This window comes from Mustelus asterias, chromosome 10 (assembly GCF_964213995.1).
Source record: "Mustelus asterias chromosome 10, sMusAst1.hap1.1, whole genome shotgun sequence".
NCBI lineage: Eukaryota > Metazoa > Chordata > Chondrichthyes > Carcharhiniformes > Triakidae > Mustelus > Mustelus asterias.
In genome coordinates this window covers 67,426,300-67,440,978 of record NC_135810.1, presented here as the reverse complement: position 1 = coordinate 67,440,978, position 14,679 = coordinate 67,426,300, and the positions used below count along the sequence as shown (strand labels likewise).

Genomic DNA, 14,679 nt, shown 5'->3' with positions numbered 1-14,679 from the left:
TTTATTTAATGTGGTCTTGCAAAAGAAACCAAGAGCTATGCAGTCATTCTCTCACTCACACTGCTAAGTCACACAGCTAGCAGGGACAAGGTCTGCCCTGCTTCATTTCTGAAGTTTAAACTCGGATAGACCATTAGCAAGGATGTTGTCCTTTCCTGAAATGTGGATATTGGTTAATGGACCCGTTCACCTTTAAAATCTGTCTTTATCAGGGAAAGACTATTCAGGTATTAGCGTTCAGAAATTTTATTTTTCTTTTGGGCTTAGATATAAGCAAAGATTCTGATTTTGGAACTCAGTGCCTCTTGAAATCCCGACCATATATATATGGTTACTAACATTCAGATCTGGATTCCCTAAAGTGGCATTCTGGGTTTCTCACTCATAAGTGTAAATTCTTTTGACTGTAGGGTTGAGCTGCTCTTGTCAAGCTTAACTCTTCCCTGTCCATCTTTGGAACCTGTGAATTCATTGGCTCAAACCCTGACATAATTGCCAAGAGGTTGGTGGGATGAAATTTGATTTTGGCCTCCTGCAGGGATTTTGGTTTAACATCCAGTTTCTGTGCAAGCACAACTGGAACATCCCAGTTACTGCTGCAAACTCTATTAGTTGGTACTACACGTAATTAATCTTGTCCTGATCCTGGGCCAGCTTTTCTAGACTCAGATGATAGAAAGGCCTCATGGAAGGGGTCTCTCCCATATCCATGTCAGGTAGAGCTATAGTGGTACAGCGTGGTCTGTCTTTATAAGTTATTTAAATGCAGTGGGTAACCCTGTCAGGTTGCCTCGTGATTCTGCATTAAGGTGGGCAAACATGGGGTTTAATCTCATTAGAGCTGCTCTATTAGTCAGACAGTGAACTTCACCCATGCAATTCATTCTCACCGTGCCACTCTCCCTCTCTTGGTTCGACAATGGGTTCTCCCCTAATCTGCTCCATGCCTCTGGAAAATAACTACCCTCAGGTGGCTGTTCAGTTCCTGCTGTACTCCCTGTTGTTCTTCAACTAAATAAGGATTTACCCTCACTCTTTACTGATCTATCTGGGAACTTCCCTGGCCCCCATTTAAATCTGCCACAAAAAGTTCTCAGAGATTGGTTCAAAAGAGAGGATTTACCTTGCAGCTTCCAGTCGTCTGGTCTCTCTTTCCCTTTGAGCTGCTAAATCCATTTCCAATTTTTGAAGCTAGAATTCTTTTCTCTCCCTTTCCCAAATCTTTTCTTTCTCTTTGCTGAGCTGCTCTTTTTCTCTCCTGAAAATCTAGCTTTTTCCAGCTCGAATTTGGATAGGTGAAAGGATTCAGAGTCAGAGCTGAATTCCTCATCCACCTGCTCTGGTTGATATGAGAGGTCCAAATACTTGATCAGCAACTGGAATCAGTTCACTTCTTTTCACCTAATTGGCTAGTGCCAATTGTACCTCCCTAGCTACAGCTTTCAATTATTCTGTGTTTAGGGATGCTAATGTTTCACTGTTTAAGTTTCCTTGCTTTACCCACGCGTGTGCACCAAAAGTTGCTATTTCCTTCATGTTAGGAGAAGAGAAATTGCAGCGGTAATTTTCTTGCATTTTAAAAATTGTTCCCACCTCTGGATTTTTGCCTCTTGGCTCGAATTCTTTTTTATATCAGATTCAGCTCGTGCCTTCAAAATGGGCTCTGGTCAAATTTATTTTGTAAGAAGTCTAACAACACCAGGTTAAAGTCCAACAGGTTTATTTGGTAGCAAATGCCACTAGCTTTCGGAGCGCTGCCCCTTCATTAGGTGGAGTGGGAGATGTGCTCACAAATAGGGCATACCCATTTGGGGCAGCGCTCCAAAAGCTAGTGGCATATGCTACCAAATAAACCTGTTGGACTTTAACCTGGTTTCGTTAGACTTCTTACTATGTTTACCCCAGTCCAACGCCGGCATCTCCACATCAAATTTATTTTGGTCAGATTTCCTTGCAAGCTGAAGTAGGTACACAGAGACTGAGTCAATTCTGCGGGTGATGGAAGGAGACAGGCTTCAGGAGCAGGCTGTTGTTCTACCTGGAGGGCTGCTTCTTGATGGTTCACCAGTTGGATGTTAAAACTGCAAACTGCTGTGAGGCTAAAGATGTAAAACTTTTAAACTATCCAAAGAGGCGAGAGGCTTTAGGCATGTGGCATGGCCCATAAATGGTTAACTGCAGCATAACAATCAGTTTCTGTGCTTCTGGCCAAAATCCCATTTTACCTCCTCAGGAAAGAGACAAAGAAGTTGTTGGCATCTCTTCCAGTATTTTGAGTTTCAATCTCTCTCTCGTTGAATGAGCCACTCCCTCTCCTTTTGTTTATTACAAGGGATCTGTACAATGAGGTGTGTGATTCAACAGACTGAGTGAAGAATCATTTTGTTTTTGTAACTCCTGGTGGTAGCTCATAGAACAAAGGGTCAGCCCATAACTTTTAGCAGCCATCTATTTTTGGTTCAGCAAATTGTCCATTGAAAAAAAATAGCAATAAGAACAAAGTTTTAAACATACAGTGTTGGATTTCTTTTCATACTGTAGGAACCCAATACTCTCAAAAGAACACCAGTAAGTTTAGACCTTCTCTTGAAAAAACTAAAGCCCATAAATTGTGTTTTGATATCTCACAAATGAAAATTGGATCTGTTTGAAGAGAGCTGCACTTTTACTTATACAACTCGCTCCATGAACCACAAGTATGCAAACTACAATCCACCTCTGTTTGGTGCGTGCTGGTTTTGGGAACAGGACTTCTGGAATTGGGGCCTGGCACCATTTTGGCTAAGGTGGAGACCCTCTCCATTGATGAGAAAATTTTGGGCTGAGTGTTATCTGTGACTAATATTTATTTGAATGTCCATTAATGAAGAGTAATTTGAATTGAATCTGTGATATTTGCATCGAATAATTAAGTGTAATTTGCTTAATTTTCTATTGAACGCCTTTTCCCCACTCATGTTTCATTGTGTCCAAAATGCATAAGAGTAACTATTATAAAATAGAACTCAAAGCCTTCAGGCTATTCCCACTGGTATTGGTAGTTGCAATTTTAAACATTATTTTATGCTCCCTCCCCAGTGATTCAGCCAGCTTATTTAGGGAGTTAACAAATCTCAACTAGTGCTGTTGGAAAGGTGACAAAGGGGATAAATCTACTCGGGTCCCTGCTCCTGACTACTATCCAGCAATACCACTGAAAGAGCTGAACATTGGTTAAGGACAAAAATTGAGATCAGCCTTGAAGCCTACCAACATTTACTGCCAAGGTTTGCATGAATTATAATCATTTGAATGGGTTATTAGATGGCAACTGGCCTCCATGGTTTTGTTATGATTCCAGGGTGGGAGGGATGTAGGGGGAGGGTGGAAAAGGTAAACTAACAGAGAAAAGCTCCAAGGGAAAACATGTACTCAAAGTGAGAGATATCAGTGCTGGAAAGGTAGTTTACCGCACCTGTCTGTCAGTGGCAACATCAAACAATCTGAAGTCAGACAGGTGCTAAAAGTTTCCAAAGTACATCTCTTAGATTTTTCATACAATTAAATAAAACTCTTAAAACTGTATTTCTTCTATTTCTTTTTTTAACCTCCCCGAGTAAGAATATCAAGTTATAGCAAAGTATAGCCAGTTTTATGCATTTAGTTTCAAAAGCAATGTGGTTGACCCTCCAATGGCAATTAGAGATGGGCAATAAATGCTGGCCAGCCAGCAACGCCTATGTCCCACGAATGATTTTTTAAAAAGCCAACTGACCTGAAATGGTGTCAGTACGTTTCTCCTCGCAAAACAAATTATGTTACATAAAATATACATTGCCTCATACAATTTTTCTTCCTCCTTCATTATCTGCTAATTTCTTTCATTACCTTTTAATTCTCCTGAAGACATGGATTCCCTGCTGGGATATAAACAGAAAACATGCACCCTTCTTCAGTACCTCCCTTAAAGTAGCCATTCTTGACATGAGCCTCAACCCATCCTTCTGTAAACATTTCCAATGGGGCTCACTGGACAATAATCAGGAGTAATTTGTCACCTCTGAGTTAAGGACACTAAAACTAAATGTAGTGCGTCTTTTCTTGCCCCAGTGGAGATTAGTTAACCTAGCACTGATCAGAAATTGAATCTGGCATCCCCTATTAGTATGCCTTAGTATTATATTCAGGGGTGCCACAATTTTAATGAGGCATAACATCAAGAAAAGTCCCATAACATATTCTTTCATTGGTAGTTGCTCTGTAAAGCTTCAATGTGACATCTCCTGCAGAATAAGTTGCTGTAACAGAATTCCATTATGATGTGCTGGAGGGATAAAGTTTCGATCCAGCAGTTAAAGTTGCTGTTGTTTCAGTTTAGGGAAACTACTTCATTTGAAAAAGGACAGAAATTGTACCTGGACGTGTTCCCATTGTTCTTGCAATTTCGTTGGTAGTTCTCCTTCCTGGTCATCAGTCTCTTCTTTCTCTCTTTCCAATGTTGTGTCTTGTTCTGTCCCAGTTGGCTAAAATAAAAATGTGTTACATTTTTTTAGTATCATTAAGTTAATTTCTATGTTGTGTGTATATATTTGGCACACACAAGTTATAAGGAAAACAACAGATGGAAAAGGGAACTTAATATTTGACATGACTCTACTTTTTTTTGAAAAATCTACCAAAGAAAGTCCAAAATCCAAATGACCTTCTTTTACAAGATCATCTGGGGTTTATACATCATAGTCCAAAAAGTATACAAAAGATACAATACTGCTCGTTGAAAATCTGAAACATAAGCAGAAAATGCTAGAAATACTCAGCAGGTCAGGGAACATCTGTGGAGAGAAAGAGAGTCAACATTTTATGTCAATGGCCTTCTGTCAGAACTGTATAACTGTACAAAAAGTATAACTGCCTCAACTCAAATCAGGTACAAAGGACAAAGGTACCTCCAATCATTCTTCAAATTATTTTCTAATAAGTAATATGCCCAATTGCATATCATGATCTCTTACTGGAACAGTGTGAGTCAGAAGTAGGTTAAATTCACAGATAGGAGTTGGAAAATGAAGTGCTCCAGGCACATCATAAGCCTGGAAACACTATCTGACTGGCAAACACAAGTGAAATCTGCTGGTACTGCATCCTGCATAGGTCTAAAACAATTTAAATCTGACAAACTAAATATAAGACCATAAGACATAGGAGCAGAATTAGGCCACTCGATCCATCGAGTCTGCTCCGCCATTCAATCATGGCTGATCTTTTTCTCATCCCCATTCTCCAGCCTTTTCCCCATAACCCCTGATCCCCTTATTAATCAAGAACCTATATATCTCTGTCTTAAAGACACACAATGACCTGGCCACCACAGCCTTCTGCGACAAAAAGTTCCACACATTCATCACTCTCTGGCTGAATAAACCTTTCGCCCGAGGTTGTGCCCTCTGGTTCTAGTTTTTCCTACTAGTGGAAATATCCTCTCAACTTCCACTCTATCCAGGCCTCGCAGTATTCTGTAAGTTTCAATAAGATCCCCCCTCATCCTTCTAAACTCCAACGAGTACAGACCCAGAGTCCTCAACTGTTCCTCATACAACAAGCTCTTCATTCCAGGGAATATGCTTGTGAACCTCCTCTGGACCCTTTCCAAGGCCAGCACATCCTTCCTTAGATATGGGGCCCAAAACTGCTCACAATACTCCAAATGGGGTCTGACCAGAGCCTTATACAGCCTCAGAAGTACATCCTGTTCTTGTATTCTAGCCCTCTCGACATGAATACTAACATTGCATTTGCCTTCCTAACTGCCGACTGAACTGGCACGTTAACCTTTGGGAAATCTTGAACAAGGACTCCCAATTCCCTTTGTGCTTCTGATTTCCTAAGCATTTCCCCATTTAGAAAATAGTCTATGCCTTCATTCCTCCTTCCAAAGTGCATAACCTCTCACTTTTCCACATTGTATTCTATCTGCCATTTCTTTGCCCACTCTCCTAACCTGTCCAAGTCCTTCTGCAGCCCCCGCTTCCTCAATATTACCTGTCCCTCTATATATCTTTGTATCATCTGCAAACTTAGCAACAGTGCCTTCAATTCCTTCTTCAAATCATTAATATACATTGTGAAAAGTTGTGGTCCCAGCACCAACCCCTGAAGCACATCACTAGTCACCGGCTGCCATCCTGAAAAAGACCCCTTTATCCCCACTCTCTGCCAGTCAGCTAATCCTCTATCCATGCCAGGATCTTACCCTTAACACCATGGGCTCTTAACTTATTTAACAGTCTTCTATGCGGCACCTTGTCAAAGGCCTTCTGGAAATCTAGATAAATCACATCCACTGGTTCTCCTTTATCTAACTCCCTTGTTACTTCCTCAAAGAACTCTAACAGATTTGTCAGACATGACCTCCCATTAACGAAGCCGTGCTGACTCAGTCCTGTTTTATCATGCACTTCCAAGTACTCTGCGATCTCATCTTTAATAACGGACTCTAAAATCTTGCCAATGACCGAAGTCAGGCTAACCGGCTTATAATTTCACGGCAGCTGCCTCCCCCCCCCACTTCTTAAACAGCGGTGTTACATTAACTACTTTCCAGTTTTCTGGGACCCTCCCTGCCTCCAGTGATTCCTGAAAGATTACCACCAATGCCTCCACAATTTCCTCAGTTATCTCTTAGAACCCTGGGGTGTAGTCCATCCAGTCCAGGTGATTTATCCACCTTCAGACCTTTCAGTTTCCCCAGAAATGGCTGCAACATAATCATTTTATGGTGTTCAACCAAATGCAGACATGCATTATGTATGTAAGCAAGTCTTGTAGAGAAATAGATGCAATTAACTTTTTATCCCCATTTCGAGACATAACCTTCATCAATCATGTTTGCTCTTGCATCTCTCTACAAATTGTAAAGAAAATATATTTTTAAGTGTCTAGTTATTCATATTGTCCTTTCTGATTTGCTATCATTTGACAAGTCTTATTTTGAACAATATGACCAGAAATAAAATAGTTCCTAAATATCTTCAGGTGGTTAATTTATTATCTAGCATTTTGACCCCCATTGCTCTGGTTCCTTAACTCAAGATGGTCTAATTTCAAAATATGGAGACAAAAAGAAGTCAATAGGCATGAATCAAACATTCGGGACTTTCAACAGAAACAAAACAGTGCAATCAGTTAAATGGTACTCTCACACATTAAACCCTAAAGCATCATGAAATTGACAACTTTAGCTTTTTTGTGACTTTCAACTAGTCGAAATCTACAAGCCATTTATGAGTTAAAAGAAAGCAAAAACCCCAATCATATCAGATTAAACCAAAGGCTAAGCTACATGCATTTTTAACTTACAAATGACTTACACAGGACATAAAGTGAATCATTTTATTGTTATTCACCAGTTTATATTTATAATTCAAAATTTAGTCATGACATACTGTAATATTTCCAATCATTCACACTTGGATTTTTGTTGTTCAGCTTTCTTTTGCATTATCTAGTCAAATTTTCAAAGTAGAACAGACCAGCAATCAGTTTTTAGAAACAGTATACAATGCTATTTCTGGCACATCACAAAATTTATAAAACTTAACTGAATGGAAAATGCTTGTTTATAATTGCCAGGCTATTTACAGTTAAACCAAGCATGCGGCGGTCTCTACAGTTGATCCATTAAATAGTAAAACTGTAACACATGGCATTAAATAATAGTGAGTTAAATAGGGCTGCAAATAGGACGTGTTGGAACAGTTATGCATGGTGTCACAGAATGATAGGAAGTAAATCTGATTCCTCACACTGTTGAGTTCCTGATCTCAGCCTCAGGATAACTGTGAAGAAGCAAAAATGGGAAACAACTTAGAAAGTGCATCAAAGGCAGCTGGCAGAAGCCCAGAAGTATTTCATTAACATGTGTTTCAACTCCAAGAGATGAAGGGGATTATTTAGTTGGAGATAGGGGAATGGAAGAATATTGGGGCTTTCATTTGTCTCAGAAAAGTGAATAAATGTTTTACATTACTTGTGTCCTGCAAAGAATTTCCACTCCGTTTATTTATACATGCCAATCATCATTCTTTTTCCAGGTGACAGCCAGGATAGAGGAGCTGGTACACCACCAAATAGTGATTGGTGATGATGGTGCACATTTTCAAACAAATTACAGGAAGATGTAAGAACTATAGAAGAGTGATAATGGAGGGGGGGGGGGGGGGGGATGGTTTTGGATGGTCCCTTTCATCTGTGGACTTTTGGCATGGTTCTCGATTATTGTAAGTCTAACAACACCAGGTTAAAGTCCAACAGGTTTATTTGATAGCAAAAGCCACTAACTTTTGGAACAGGCTGTCCCTTCGTCAGGTGGGTGGGAGTTCTGATCACAAACAGGGCACAAAGACACAAACTCAATTTACATGAATAATGATTGGAATGTGAGTCTTTACAGCTAATCAAGTCTTAAAGGTACAGACAATGTGAGTGGAGGGAGCATTAAGCACAGGTTAAAGAGATGTGTATTGTCTCCAGACAGGACAGCTAGTGAGATTTTGCACCTCCAGGCAGGTTGTGGGGGTTACAGATAGTGTGACATGAACCCAATATCCCGGTTGAGGCTGTCCTCATGTGTGCAGAACCTGGCTATCAGTCTCTGCTCAGCAACTCTGCGCTGTCGTGTGTCGTGAAGGCCGCCTTGGAGAACGCTTACCCAGAGATCAGAGGCTGAATGCCCGTGACCGCTGAAGTGCTCCCCCACAGGAAGAGAACAGTCTTGCCTGGTGATTGTCGAGAAGTGTTCATTCATCCGTTGTCGTAGCATCCACATGGTTTCCCCAATGTACCATGTCGCTACGACAACGGATGAATGAACACCGCTCAACAATCACCAGGCAAGACTGTTCTCTTCCTGTTGGGGAGCACTTCAGCGGTCACGGGCATTCAGCCTCTGATCTCCGGGTAAGCGTTCTCCAAGGCGGCCTTCACGACACACGACAGCGCAGAGTCGCTGAGCAGAGACTGATAGCCAGGTTCCGCACACATGAGGACGGCCTCAACCAGGATATTGGGTTCATGTCACACTATCTGTAACCCCCACAACCTGCCTGGATGTGCAAAATCTCACTAGCTGTCCTGTCTGGAGACAATACACATCTCTTTAACCTGTGCTTAATGCTCCCTCCACTCACATTGTCTGTACCTTTAAGACTTGATTCGCTGTAAAGACTCACATTCCAATCATTATTCATGTAAATTGTGTGTCTTTGTGCCCTGTTTGTGATCAGAACTCCCACCCACCTGACGAAGGGACAGCCTGTTCCAAAAGCTAGTGGCTTTTGCTACCAAATAAACCCGTTGGACTTTAATCTGGTGTTGTTAGACTTCTTACTGTGTTTACCCCAGTCCAACGCCGGCATCTCCACATCTTGATTATTGGACAGACTGTTTTCATACTCTGGTACTTGCTTAATACTGGTTTACTCGTACTACATCCAAACAGGTTACAGAGCAGGCATGTTGCTCCTGAGCATGGTGTTCCAACCTCCTTCCCAAGAATCAAACAAATGACTGACTGATGCCAGTGATACATCATCATCTATGTCATACGTTAGCATATCCATTCTGTTAACGTTTAATACTTTCTGTGATATGTACCATGATAATTTTCTTAATCGGTGAGTTTCCATCCCATAGAGGAGGTAAACATTGCTGGGTCTAATTTTGTGGAACATTTAGGGCAATTGGAGCATACTTCAGTAACAAAGCATTTGGGGAGCATTAAGTCATTCGAGGTGACAGGGCATGTTGAGAAAGCAGTTAAAAAAGCATATGATATCCTAGCTTTTATTAATAGGGGCAGTGAGTGAACGAGTGAGGAGGTCATGTTGAATTTGCATAAGACACTAATTAGGTCTCATGTGGAGTACTGCATCCAGTTCTGGGTGCCATACTTGAGGAAAGATGTGAAGGCATTGGAGAGAGTACAGAGAAGATTCACAAGAATGATTGCAGGGATAAACAACTGTATCTAGGATAGATTGGAGAGGTTGGGTCCATTTTCCTTGAAAAAAAGGCTGAGAGGAGACTTGATAGAGGTATTCAAGATCCTGAGGGATATGGACAGGCTAAATACCGAGAAACTGTTCGCTCTCAAAAGTACATCAAGAAGTAGTGGGCACAGATTCAAAATAATGGGCAAAAGGAGTAGAAAGTGATGTGAACGAAACATTTTTCACTAGAGGGCGGTTGGAGTCTGGAACAAACTTCATAGGAATATAGGAATTAGGAGCAGTAGTAGGCAATTCAGCCCTTCGAGCCCACTCTGCCATTTAACATGATCAGGGCTGATCTTATCCTGGTCTCAACTCCACTTTCCTACCTGTTCCCCAAAGCCCTTTATCCCTCTTTTCATCGGAAACATATCTATCTCTTTCTTGAATCTGGTGATTCATTCTGCCTCCACTGTATTCTGCAGCAGTGAATTCCACAGATTCACAACCCTCTAAGAGAAGTAGTTTCTCCTCATCTCAGTTCTGAACCTACATCCTCTCACTCTAGATCTATGACCTCTTGTTCTCGACTGTCCCACAAGGGGAAAATCTGTTCAACGTCCACCTTATCAATCCCCTTTAGCATTTTATATCCTTCAATCAGATCCCCCCTCATTCTTCTGAACTCCAGAAAATACAAGACCAAGCTATTCAACCGCTCCTCATACGACAACCTTTAATTCCTGGAATCAATCTGGTGAACCTCCTCTGAACTGCCTTCAGTGCCACCACATCCTTCCTCAGGTAAGGAGGCCAAAATTGGACACAATGCACCAGGTGTGGTCTCACAAACGCTTTATACAATTATAACAACGCTTCTTAACTTTTAAAATCCTGAAAGGGTGGTGTAGGCAGGTTTAATCTAAGGATTCAAAAAGGGATTTGGATTGCCATTTCAAAAGAAAAATAGTGCAATGTTGGTAACAGAGTGGGATTAGGTAGAATGCTCCTTCAGCGAGCCGGTGCAGACTTGATGGACTGGATGACCTCCTTCTGCACTGTATTATGATTCTGTAATCATAATATCAACAGATTTAGAAAAGTTATAGAAAGGGCAAGGGACAATCAAATGTACAAATACTTAACTGGAGTTGGGCTAATTTCAGTAATTTGAGAGAAGATATGGCACAGATGGATTGGGGAATAAAAAGATTGACAAAATGGTAATAGAACAATGGGGAAGCTTTCAATGAGGAAGGTAGTTCCAGGAAGAGTAGAGGAGAAAAAGGACATCCAAAGTTAGAGCTTCCTGGATAATTTAAAATACAGAAATTAAAACAAATCAGAAAAAGGACATTTATGACAAATGTAAGGTAATATAAAGTGATCCAAACTGAATACAAAATCTACAGAGATTTGAGAGGTGAATAAAAGAGCAAAATAGAATAGAATAGTGGCTAATATAGAACTGAACCAAAACGTTTGCTATGAATAGTAAAAAGGTAGGAAAAGTTGAAGCCCACAGATTACAGGACATTGTGAACATTTATATGAAACTGGCTAAGAGATGGAAAGCCGAACACATGGGTGATTGAATTTTTTTTGCAGATTGAAAGGAATTAGTGATGTCCCCCTGTAATAGCTGGCCCCTCCGCTGGACACCGAGAGGGTCATGTGACCCTATCACCCAATGGGAAATAAGTGCAGAGATCTTGGTGCAGAGCATGAGGAGTAGATTCTGGAGCTATGCGTGTTAACATTGTGAAATTACTCTGTATATTTATCTGCTTGTAAATAAACCATAATAGTTTGTTATGCACAAACTGGTGGTCACCTATCCTTCCAATTACTACACCCCCAGAGATCCACATCAGATCTACTGCTCTTTTTGTTGTTTATTAAAAGTCTGGACTCAGATATACAGGGCGTAATCTCAAAGTTTGAAGATCGCACGTATTAATCACTGGGGAAGATAGTAACAATATTCAGGAGGACATCGGCAGACTAGTGAAACAGACAGACACATGGTAAATTAAATTTAATGTAGTAAGAATGAGGAGAGGCAAATTAAATAAAATGGTTCAATTTTAAAGGGGGTGGTTTAGGTGCAGGCGACCTAGGGATATATGTGTGTAAATATTTGAAGGTGGCAGGACAAGGTGAGAAGGCTGTTTAAAAAAATCATTTGGGTTCATTGGCTTTATCAGCAAATAAAGTCTGAATTTGCTGGCTGGCAAGGTATCTGATGGAGACACCCCCTCCTGCCCTGTTCCTGACTAAGATCCAAGTATGTTGATTTTTGGATTTCCCCCAGGCAAGGTCAATCCTCTTGCCAGCCTAACAACTGAGGCTGGATGGAAACGGCCCTTAAGTGGCCAATAATTGGCCACCTAAGGGACTCAACTGGGGCAAGGGTGCGTTTCCCATGAGGCCATGACTACACCAGTGTGTATTGGTTCATGGCCAAGGCAGGCAGGAAGCTGGAGGAATCCCATGCCTTCAATTTCATGCTCACACCCCAGCTTGAAAAACCGCCAGCAAGGGAGGGTGGAATTCTGGCCATAGAGTGCAAAAGCAGAGGAGTAATGCCTTTATAAGACACTATTAGGCCTCAGATGGAGCATCCTATTCATTTCTAGATATGACACTTTTAGGAACATGACAGTACCAAGGTGAGGCCGCAGAAGGGCTTTACTAGATTTGATTTGATTATTCTCACATGTATTAACATAGTGAAAAAGTATTGTTTCTTGTGCTATATAGACAAAACATACTGTTCATAGAGAAGGAAACGAGAGAGTGCAGAATGTAGTGTTACCGTCATAGCTAGGGTGTAGAGAAAGATCAACTTAATGCAAGGTAAGTCCATTCAAAAGTCTGACAGCAACAGAGAAGAAGCTGTTCTTGAGGTTGGTACGTGACCTCAGACTTTTGTATCTTTTTCCCGACGGAAGGTGGAAGAGAGAATGTCCGGAGAGAATAGGGAGAGTAGAGAAGCTTGGATTACTCTCCTTAAAGGACGGAAAGTGAAGAGGGGGATGTGGTTGAGGTGCTCAAAGTCATGAACAGAAGAAATTGTTTCCGGTGGCAGATGAGTCAGCAACCAAAGGACACAGGTTGAAGGTGATTGTCAAAATAACCAGACATGACATGAGGAAGCTTTTTTACATGGCAAGTTATGATGTAGAATGCATTCCCCAAAAGAGTGATAAAAGCAAATATGGTAGTAACTTTCAGAGGAGAAAGGGATAAATAATTGAAGTCTATGGCAAAAAAGCAGAGGAGTATGACTATGAGTGTTGCTTTACCAAAGAGCCAATGATGCGCCAGGTGATCTTTCTGTACTGTTTCAGGGTATAATTCTGATATTTTAGCTGTTATAACAAAAGCTTTCTCTCTCCATAGATGCTGCCAGGCCTACTGAGCATTTCCAGCATTTTCTGAGTTTTTTATTTTGACCTCTACCAATTTGAATGTTTTTCAAGAAAACTCAAATTATTTTATGGCTGAATGATGGAAGTGAAGGTCATTAGAAGTCATTAATTAATTACCTTCCAGCTGAAATGTATTCTGAATTGCAATTATAAGTACGGATAAAGTAAAATTAAAGTCCCCATAGTCCCAGATCACATAGGCTCTCTCCTTTGAGGGGGAGAGCTGACTGGTGGTGATTTTACCTGAGGATCACCAAACCTCAGGCGAGGGGCACGATTGGGAAGACAGGCCTACATGAATAACCGCAGCCGGTATGGATATTGAACCCACGCCGTTGGCATTGCACTGAATCACAAGCGACCCGTCCAGCCAATTGAGCGAAGCGACTCCCTATAACACAGGTATAGATATTCCTTGTTTCTACTGATGTCAGATTCCTATTTATTGATTACAGTTCAGTCTTCAATACCATTATCCCAGCAAAACACATCTCCAAAATCCATGGCCTAGGGCTAGGCTCTTCCCTCTGTGACTGGATCCTAGACTTCCTAACCCACAGGCCGCAATCAGTAAGGATAGGCAATGACACCTCCTCCACAATGATCCTCAACACTGGCACCCCCCCTGCAAGGCTGTGTCCTCAACTCTTACTATAATCTTTATACACTTATGGCTGTGTGGCCAAATTCTGTTCCAATTCCTTTTCAAGCTTGCTGATGACACCACCGTAGTGGGTTGGATCTCAAACAATGACAAAACAGAGTACAAGAAAGAGATAGAGAATCTGATGAAATGGTGCAACGACAATAATCTCTCCCTCAATGTCAACAAAACAAAGTAGATAGTCATCGACTTCAGAAAGTGTAGTGGAGGACGTGGCCCATCAATGGTGATGAAGTGGAAATGGCCGAGGGCTTCAAGTATTCAAATCATCAACAACCTGTCCTGGTCCCTCTACGCTGACGCTATAGTTAACAAAGTCCACCAACGCCTCTACTTTCTCAGGAGGTCAAGGAGATTTGGCATGTCTGCTATGACTCTCACCAATTATTACTGATGCACCATAGGAAGCACCCTTTCCAGATATATTACAGCTTGGTATGGCTCCTACTCTGACAAAGACTGCAAGAAACTACAAAGGATTGTGAAAGTAGCCCAGTCCATCATGCAAACCAGCCTCCCATCCATTGACTCCGTCTATACTTCCTGCTGCCTCGGAAAAGCAGCCAGCATAATCAAGAACCAATGCATCCCGGACATCCTCTCTTCCACCTTCTTC

At 41.3% G+C, this 14,679-nt stretch overlaps 1 protein-coding gene across 1 annotated transcript in view; it reads right to left on the bottom strand.

Moving 5' to 3' along the window:
• Positions 1-14,679, bottom strand: part of dlg2 (discs, large homolog 2 (Drosophila)) — a 945,868-nt gene that overhangs the window by 674,600 nt on the left and 256,589 nt on the right. The window contains exon 5 of the mRNA XM_078221879.1: positions 4,395-4,502. Within this exon, the coding sequence (XP_078078005.1) occupies positions 4,395-4,502 (108 nt within the window). The remainder of the gene's footprint in view (positions 1-4,394; positions 4,503-14,679) is intronic.